The sequence below is a fragment of the Chrysochloris asiatica genome, unplaced genomic scaffold (assembly GCF_000296735.1).
Source record: "Chrysochloris asiatica unplaced genomic scaffold, ChrAsi1.0 scaffold00016, whole genome shotgun sequence".
NCBI classification, from domain to species: Eukaryota; Metazoa; Chordata; class Mammalia; order Afrosoricida; family Chrysochloridae; genus Chrysochloris; species Chrysochloris asiatica.
The window spans coordinates 17,077,363-17,087,313 of NW_006408534.1; the positions used below are offsets into that span (position 1 = coordinate 17,077,363).

General features: G+C 41.8%; 1 protein-coding gene across 1 annotated transcript in view; it reads right to left on the reverse strand.

Annotated features, from left to right (window-relative positions):
- FAM228A (family with sequence similarity 228, member A) overlaps positions 1-9,951 on the reverse strand; it is a 32,452-nt gene that overhangs the window by 11,677 nt on the left and 10,824 nt on the right. The window contains exons 5-7 of the mRNA XM_006835300.1: positions 4,791-4,871; positions 1,339-1,417; positions 1,059-1,218 (exon numbers count right to left, since the gene is read on the reverse strand). Of these exons, the coding sequence (XP_006835363.1) occupies positions 1,059-1,218; positions 1,339-1,417; positions 4,791-4,871 (320 nt within the window). The remainder of the gene's footprint in view (positions 1-1,058; positions 1,219-1,338; positions 1,418-4,790; positions 4,872-9,951) is intronic.

Sequence of the window (9,951 nt, forward strand, 5' to 3'; positions counted from 1 at the left end):
TTAAGATCGGTGGTTCAAACGCATCAGTAGCTCCTCAGAAACCCTATACAGGGTTACTATGAGTCAGAAGTGACTCAATGGCACTTAATAACAACAGTGGCATTTAAATTATAGCTTAATAAAGATGTGTTGTTTTTTTAAAGTCAGTCACCAATATATACATAGTAAGAGTCCATTTATATGAAGTTCAAAAATAGGCAAGAAAAATTATATTGTTTAAAGATGAAAAAGGGTCTTACAAACTTCAGGAAAACAAGGAAGTGAATACTTGTAAAAGTGAAGTCAGCTCTGGGGAAGTGGGGACTGCCATCAGGAGGGGCCGAGTCTGTTCTCATCTGGTTGGTGATTTCACAGGAGAAGGCCTATTGGTGCTGTGGGTTCAGCATTGGGCTGCTAACCACAAGGCCAGTGATTCAAATGCACAGGGAATGATGAGGCTGTCTGCATCCATAAAGATTTACAGCCTTGGAAGCCTTGAGGAGCAGTCCTATCCTGTCTAAAAGGGTCACAACGAGCTGGAATCAACTCTACAGCAGTGGGTTTGGCTCTCTGCTTAGCAATTTGTGAAACTGTATGTTTATGTCTTACTGTTTGTGTTGTAAATTTTTCATAATACAAAAGTGAATATACTAATAGTGTTGTTGTTGAGTGCTGTCAAGTCAGTTCAGATTCATAGTGATTCTGTATAGTGTTTCAAAGGAGTGGCTGGTGGATTTGAACCACCAACCTTGTGGTTAGCAGTCCAGAGCTTATCCTACAGCATCACTCCATAGTTGTAATAACAAGACTAAATCACTAAAATAAACAGTGATTACTCAGAGGGTCTGTTATTACTGTTGTTAACATGTTGTGGAATTGGTCTCAACTCTTATCAAGCCTGTATAGGGTTTCTGAGGACTGGTTGGTGGGTTTAAACTGCTGACATTGCAGTTAGCAGTCCAGTGCTTAACCTATAACACCACACCAGGGCCCCCAAAATTCTGTATTAGAAATTAAATTCAAGTGCAAATTACGTGTAGATTTCTCTGTTATCAGTCCTGGGATCCGTTCACATTTACCTGCATGTACTACTACCCGTTTTACTGTTCATGGGTCTCGCAGAGTCTTTCCACCTTTCTTGTGGAATCACACTGTGTAGAGTGAATGAGAACCAAGGCAGGCTAACATGCAATTTAGCCTTCTCCATTTCTTTAAATTCTGTTATGGAATATATTTTTCCTGCAGGGAGATAAGAAATCTCAGTCAACACTTGTAACGTCAACTGCCATAGCTCTAGAGCAAAAAATCATCGTGACAGTCAGCAGTCTCTAAAAATGAAGCCCAGTGATCCCAAAGCACCTGTTTCACATTGAACAGCTCGATTCTCTTCATCTTGCTGCCTTGGAAACATAGGATCAGTTGACGGTGGGATGAAAACCTAGAGAAAATGAGACTGTTGAGAATTTGAGTGCAGTTTTGAATACCAAGCTTTGAAAATCTGCTTTACGCATGCAAGTATGGCCTTATTATACCTCAACAGCCAAGAATAAGTCCCATAATTACTGTCAATCCACAGAGTCCTGGAAGGGTGAGTAGCTCCTGCACGCATTAGGATACCTCACTGAGCCTTACATGGTTGCATGAAGTATCATTGTATTTGTTAGGTGACGTCAAGTTGGTTCCTACTCACAGCGACCCTATGCACAACAGTCCTATGCCATCCTCACAATTTGTTGTTACATTTGACTGCTGCCACTGTGTCAAACATCTCATTGGGGGGTCTTCCTCTATGCTTAAGAGCAAGTTTCAGAGTCTCTTCTGACATCCGTTTTGGTATTTTCTTCCCACCCCCCCTTTTTTTAAAAAAAGTTTTTATTGTGAATTGAGTGAAACTCTACAGGACAGATGATCAGTTTTACATTCAACAAATCATACTTCATTTCATTGCAATGATTACAAATCCCTTCATGTACCATCAGTTAACAGTGGCGGTAGTGGTGGTCATGTGCTGTGGAGTTGGTTCTGACTCATAGAAACCCTGTACAGGGTTTCCGAGACTGTAAATCTTAACGAGAGCAGAAAGTCTCATCTTTCTCCCACGGAACAGCTGGTAGTTTTGAACTGCTGACCTTGAGGTTCGCAGTCCGATTCATAACCACTGTGCTACCAGAGCTCCTTTCAGTTAACAGTATTTACCTCTATCTGACATCCCCTTTTTCTATGTACACACACAAAAATATATAAATATATATATACTCTTTTAAATATCAAAAGGACACTTCCCAGTCTTTTTAAAGACCTTTGCTTTCTTTCTGTGTGATGTTCTTAATGTCATCCCACAACTTTTCTGGCCTTTGATCATTAGTGTCTGATGCTTTAAATCTGTTCTTGAGATGGTCTCTAAATTCAGGTGGGATCAATATATATGGATAATGATATTAAGCTTCTCCACCATCACTTTCCATAGATGTAGTCAAATTAATTCCTGTGTGTTCCATTTGGTGAGGCCCAGGTGTATAGTTCCCGTTTATATTACTTTTGAAAGGATATGTCATTGAATAAGTCATTGGTCTTACAGAATTCTATCATGTAGCCTCCAACATCATTTCTATCACTAAGGCCATATTTTCCTCTTTGTTTCCAACCTTCACCTTCTAATTACTAGTAATTATCATTGCATATGTTATCAGTTTATTTCAGACTGAAGAAGTTGGTGGTTGTTGTTGTTAAGTGTCACTGAGTCCATTCCAACTCATAGAGAGGATCTGTTCCTTGGAAACCCTATACAGCATCACTGTGAGTCTGAACTGACTCAATGACTAATGACCAACTTCTTCAGTCTAAAAGAAACTGATCACGAGAACAAACAAGATGGTGGATCGAGTGGAAGTCCGGGGAAGAACTCCATCAGCAACAATACAGAATACCCAACCAAATAGAATCAGGGGATAGTCCCAGAACTCTGAACCACATATAAAGGAATATTTAGAAGGTTGGAAGGCTTACAGCTGGGGGAGTTTGTGGCAGAAGCAAGAAATCTATTGCTTTCTAGTCCAGGACGCTCAGCTGTTCCAGGAGCCGCCATCTTGGGTGAGACCAAGAGGGGGAAGGATCGGAGCGGCCACAGATGCCTGGCAGAACCGCAGAGATAAAGGTGTGTACATTCTTTTCTTTTGGTAGCTGTTCATTGGTTCCTTGCAGTCTTCACACCTCCATTTCTGTGACTATAGGGGTACCTGAGCTAGTGGGCACCTCAGCCCCACCCTCGGAGGGTTCTACTACGCATGCTCACAGATCTCCTTAAAATTTAAAAGAAATTGACCACATATTCAAATTCTTCAATTTCATTATCGCTGACTTTAGTGGTTGTTGGTGCATAAATTTGAATAATGGAGGGAGGTTGACCCAAATAGAAGAGACATGTTTCTCTTCAGAGTTCTACTGCTATCACTGTGTCAGTTAACAAATACTTGCTGACTGCAATACATGCCATATCTGGTCTAGTTCCTGTCCTCCAGGATCTCTCTGTCTAGTAGAACAGGCAAGTAACAGTCTCATTAAGAGTGGAGTCAGCTCAGGAGTCTTTAGGCTCACAGTGCAGGCTCATAGACCAGCCTAGGGGGAAGAAGGCCTTCTGGGGAAGGTAACAACTGGTCTTGAAAGATGTGTGAGAACTTGCTAGGTGAATATTTGTATGAGTGTGTGTAAAGGGCAGGGGAGTACAAAGGCTATTGAGAAACATTTTTTCTTCCCCCAGCCTGACCGTAAGCTTTCAACAGTGGGACCATTTTCTCCCTTCTTTATCTCCCAGTGCTGGAACCAACAACTAGGTACATAATTACTGAATCAATGAGGTAGCATAAATGATGTTGCTGCCACAAACGCCCTACTCAGTAAGATTATCTCTGAAATGGAAATAGCTTTTTAATCTTCATAATGATGATCTGGCTTGGTCTTCTGAGAGAAGCAAAACAAACTACTTCTCTCTTTAGAGCCACATTTGTTTCTGTTTTTTCTTAATTAAAGCATCAGGTTGTAACTTCAATTGCATAGGAGTAAAACTGAAACCTGCATCTCTAAATATTGACTTATGTATGGACAGTTTAAAAATCTGAAGCCTTGTTCATTCAACTACTAGCTCTTCTGGGCAACCTTTCCTGACATCCTCCTCAGACCCATGGTAGGAAGGCACTTTCCCTGCCAGGGCCCCCTGCCCTGCCGCCTCCGACACACCTGTCAGCCGCCATTGTCTTCACTACCCACATTTCTCTCCCCTTGTACTTCAGATTTACTGAATGGAGTGAGTGAGCAGATGATCACACACGTGTGCCATGGTCACATGGTATAAATTTTCCAGCAGTCTTAGTTATTTTGGGTTCCTAGTCTTAAGGCAAGGAGCCCTGGTAGCCTAGTGAGTTACAGGTTGGGATGCGAACCTCAAGGTCAGCAGTTCGAAACTACCAGCTGCTCCGCGGGAGAAAGATGAGGCATTCTGCTCCCATAAAGATTAACAACCTCGGAAACCCTGTACAGGGTCGCTCTATGAGTCAGAACCGACTCTACGGCACATAACAACAACAACAACAACAACAACAAAGATTTACAGCCTCAGAAATCCTACACAGGGTCACTATGAGATGGAACCAACTCCAAGGCAGACACCCACCACCACAGTCTAAAAGGCAGAGAGGATGCTTTTACTTTTTTACTTAATGAATAGAGGCTATCTGTAAGGCTTCTAAAATGACTAGGCTAGCCCAAACCCCAGGACTTCTAGGAATAAGTAAATAAAAGTGAACAACACACTCTACCTTCCCACATTTTGAGTCCTTTTTCTTCATATAAAAAGGATTACAAACTTCAGAATCATAACGGTATCCAATTGCAGTTCCCTTTAAAAATAAATACACTACTTTTAAAATCACTGTATTTTTTGTGTGTGGGATTCATTAAAATCAAATACTTGATTCCATACTTATGTAAATCATAGACTGAAGGGGCTAGAAGAAACCTCAGAAGTAATTTAGTCTGGGGTGAGAGTCTACCTCATCTTGAGAGAAATAATCATTTGGCTTTGGTCTGACGACCTCCACTAGCCTTAGCTTGAGAACCTTCTGCTCCACGAGGACAGTACTCTTGTGGTAATTCTAACTGCTGAGAAAAGAGCTCTAGTAGCATAGTGGCTAATAAAAGTTTGACAGTTTGAACCCACCAGCCACTCTGCAGAAGATAGATGTGGCTGAGAGTTTAAAAAAAAAAAAAAAAGAGCTAAAACAGTTGATTGTGACTTATGGTGATCCTATAGGTCAAAGCAGAACTGCTCTGAAGCATTTCCAAGTTGTAAATCTTTACGGAAGCAGACTGCCACATCTTTCTTCTGGGAAGCAGCTGGTGGGTTCAAACTGCCAACCACATGCTTAACCACAGTGCCACCAGGGCTCATTGCCATAAAGATCTGCAGCCTTAGAAACCCTATGGTAGCAACTCTACACTGTGTAAAAGAAAGTGACTTCAAGGCACACAACAACCACCACCACTAAGAAGTTTGGACTTCAATTGGGTCTAAATGCGCCTTGTAAGTTCCATGCAGGAGTTACTAATTTTCTTTCCTAAAGCAACACAAAATACAGGTGTCCATTATCAATGGTTTAAACATTTAAAGGCTTTATTTCCCATATTACCTCTTCTTTGAACTAAATACACCCATTTCTCTCTACTTCTCTTTTTATGAACTAGTGTTAAGCCCCATTCTCTTCTAAAGGCACTGAACTGGTGACTAGCCCCTCTGCAGTGTGACATCACAAGTACAGGGCTAAGGACAAGGTGGGCCAGGACTTGGATGCTTCCCACACTTAGCACAGACTTCCTTAATACCTCTCTGAAAGAAAACACAGTTCATGATTTCTCAAAAACCAGCTCACATGGTAGACTCACTGTCATTTAAAGTCACTTGGACTTTGACACAAGCTGTTTCTGAGACATGGCTTCCCCATCCTACACTTACACGATCACATTTCTGGACACAACTACTGGATCTTGCAGTTTGATTTCAAATAGGCCTGGATTCAATCTTGGGCTCTGCCACTAACTAGTTCTGTGAACTTGGACAGGATTCACTTCTGTTTGTTTTCTACCTATAAAATGGGGTTCATTATTATACCCACAACACAAGGTTGTCATAATGATATCATTAAATAACAAAAATGGGGAAAATGTTTCCAAGCATTATTTTATTTTAGAAAACACAATGTTGTTGTTGTGTTTTATCCTGTTGGGTCACTATGAGTCACAATTGACTTGGCTAAAATATTTATGAGAGCAGATCATCAGGTCTTTTCTACTGTGAAACAGCTGGTGAGTTCCTTTTGGTTAGCAGCCTAGTGCCTAACCATTGTGCCACCAGACACTTTACAAATAAAATAAAGGAAATCTATTTCATGTATGACATTATTTAGATAAACTATTAGAAATGTAGGGCTTTTAGTAAGAAGTATGGAGTCCCCTATTGGTGAAAACAGTTAACATACTTAGCTGCTAACCAAAAGGCTGGTGGGTCTACACCATCTAGAGGTCCCTCAGAAGAAAGGCCTGGTAATATACTTCTTCATTGACATGGTTGGAATGGGTAAAAGAGGGGAATAATGTCAAGATGCTTGGCTGTCTTTTGAATCTTGGTTTCTCTTGCCTACCATAGTAAAATAGACACAGGGGAGAGAAAGGAATAGCCAGAAATACCACCATAGAAAGTTTATATGTCTGTCTTCTGCCTATAACTAATTGGAATACCTAAAATGTGGCTACAACTTGCCCAGTGAAGGAGGCTTCCTGCAGAGTCTCTGCATTACATAAGACTATAAGTGGAATCCTGAACCCCATCCAGAATCTTCTGAGGTGGGAAATCTCCACTTAAAAGGACAAGCAGACAAGCCTGGAGCAGCTAGAAGAATAGAAGATACTTTGTGAAAGAAAGACCGTCAGGAAAAATAAAAAACAATAATGGCAGTCTGATTGACTATTACTAGAACAAGAAAGCTGTTAGCCCAGAAGCCATCAAATCAAGTGGTCAGGTCCCCTCAGAGCAAGCGCCCTTCCAAGACTGAGACTCAAGGGGTATACACGAGCAGGCATGTGGTCTGGCTGGTGACCACATTGGTCACCGATGAGGGGAAGAGGGGGAAAAACAGCAATGAAGTTGGGAGCTAAGTCCAACCATGTTCAATAGACTCCTGTGAACCTAGGTGGAGAACTGGTTGGCCAGCAGTATGGCAAGACCCAGGGACTCCTGGGCCCAGAGGCAGTGACATGGCCACAGAGGACTAGAGCGGAGAGCAAAGCGCCCAGCTGATGTGAAGTAAGGGGAGATGCACAATAACACCCATACTTGCAGATAGTACCCTCTTGACCTGGCTTCAATGGCTGGATGATCAGAACTCGACTAGAAGAAGAAAGAAGAGGGGAAAACAAAGTAATACACTACAATTTGATGAACTTTACCTATACTTATGGATGTAGTAGCTCAAAAAAGGGAACAAATCTTTATAGAGAGGATCACTCCCACCCCCTTGGTTGACAGGTTGACAGCGTTGGGCAACTTAAACATTAGCTGCCCAAAATGGGGTGGGGGATGCTACAAAGACAAGAAATGACTGGCTTACAAGCTTTCAAGAGGGAGCCTAGTTCTAGACAGGGTGGGAGAAGGTAGAATCTCCACTGAATGGTTTCCAATCAGTTGGGACGAGGCTAAGGAAAGGAGATGGGGATAAGACTCTTGTGGTACAATAGCAGAAAATTGCTATCAGGACTGACTGTGAGGGTCGGAAATGCAAAGGTAGATATTTTGTAACAAAAGAAGGGGAGTGACTGATTTTGCAGTCTAGGAGTGGAGGTCCCTGGGACCATCAAGTGAGAAGAGCAGAATGCAGGACCCTAGCCAGAGAAGCAGTGATGCCAGAAGTGGCGGCAGAGACGATGACATGGAGAGATGGAGTGGCTGGAGACTCTAGATTCATGGGAAGAGAGGGAGTAAAAGCTGGTGACCAGGAAGCAGACTTGCAAAATATGCCCTTTAGTGGTGTAAATTATTATATATGCCTGAGTGTTTAAAAAAAAAAAGAGCTAAAATGAATAGAGAGAAATACTGTTAACTGATGGTTCATGGAGGGGATTATAATCATTGTAATGACACAAGGTGTATGATTTGTTGAATGTAAAACTGATGATCTGCCCTGTAAACTTTCACTCAATTCACAACAAAAACTTAAAAAACACACTCATGCAAGCAGGTGTCAAGAAATAAAATAATATATTGCATCATACAAATCTGCTGCATGAGACCACTTTAAATTGTTCAAGAGCAAAGATATTAGTTTGAGGACAAAGGTGCACCTGATCCAAATTATGGAAATTTCAATGACCACATATGCATATAAAGTTGGACAATGAATATTAGAAGTACCGTGGACTGTCAGAAGAACAGTGGAGGAAGTACAGCCAGAATGCTCCTTAGAAGCCAGGATGGCCAGACTTCATCTATCATACTTCGGACATGTTATCAAGAGGGACCAGTCTTTGAAGAAGGACTTCAGCTTGGTAAAATAGAGGATCCGTGAAAAAGTGGAAAACTCCCAACAAAATGGATTGGCACAGTAGTAGCAGCAACAACAATTGGGTTCAAGTGTATCAACAACAATAGGGAGGATGGCAAAGATAGGACAGTGTTTCGTTCTGTTGTGCATAGGGTCACTATGAATTGGAGCCAACTTGATGTCACCTAACAACAACAAATCCAGAAATTTTGCTCAGTAACTGCAATTCATGTCTTAACTTGTCAGTTAAACTACTCTAGATCTCTAGAAAATACCTGAGGGGCAGGGGAAGGTGAGGTATGGGGGGAGGACAATGATCTTGTAGTATACACAAGGAGCTCTGGTAGCATAGTGGTTACAAATTAGGTTGCTAATCTCATGGTTAGCAGTTCAAAACTACCAGCTGTTCTGTGGGAGAAAGATGAGGCTTTCTGCTCCTGTAGAGATTTAAAGCCTCAGGGAGAGAACAAACAAGATGGCAGAGAGGGTGGACATGCAGTGAGGAGCTCCATCAGAAACAACACAATACCGAACCAAGCAGGCTTGGGGGATGATGCCAGAACACTGAACCACACATAAAGGGATATTTAGAAGGTCGGAAGGCTTATAGCTAGGGGAATTTGTAGCAGAAGCAAGAAATCCATTGCTAGATAATCCAAGATGCTCATGCCATCTTGGGTGAGACCAAGCAGGGGAAGGATCAGAGGAGCCATGGATGCCTGATAGAACCGCAGAAATAAAGGTGTAGACACTCTTATTTTTGTATCTGTTCATTGGTCTCTTGCTGTCTGTGCACCTCCATTCTGGTAACTAGAGGAGGTGCCAGAGCAAGTGGACAACCCACCCCCACCCCTGGAGGGCTCTACTACGCATGCGCACTGTCTCCTTGAAATTTAAAGTGACAGTTGCCACTTAAAAACAAACAGCAATGCAAAACGGCCACAGCCGGCCCTGAACTGTTTATCTGTAGGAAAAAGACCTGAACGGGAACTATGGAGTGGGAAAGGCAGACTAAAAAGGAAATAGGACCAAAATTAAGTCCTGAGTTACGTCACAATGACCAACAGTGACATCTTGAAATTTATCAGGAAGAAAAGTGAAAAGAGAAGCCCATCTCCTGATCACATCTACCTGGAGGCAATCAGAAAGCATAAAAAAATACCAAAACACACACCCATCTAAGTATTAAGGCTACAGATAACTCCTGAATATGCGCAAAACACAGAAACAGATTACCATATTAGCACATGTCCAGGATTGAGATAAAGTGACTGAGGCAAATGAACTAGAAGTAGACCTATACTCCATACTGGAAGATGGGCAGGCTTTGGAAATGCCTGAGAAGGAATTCAGAAAAATGATTATAAAATGTATCAAAACACTATAC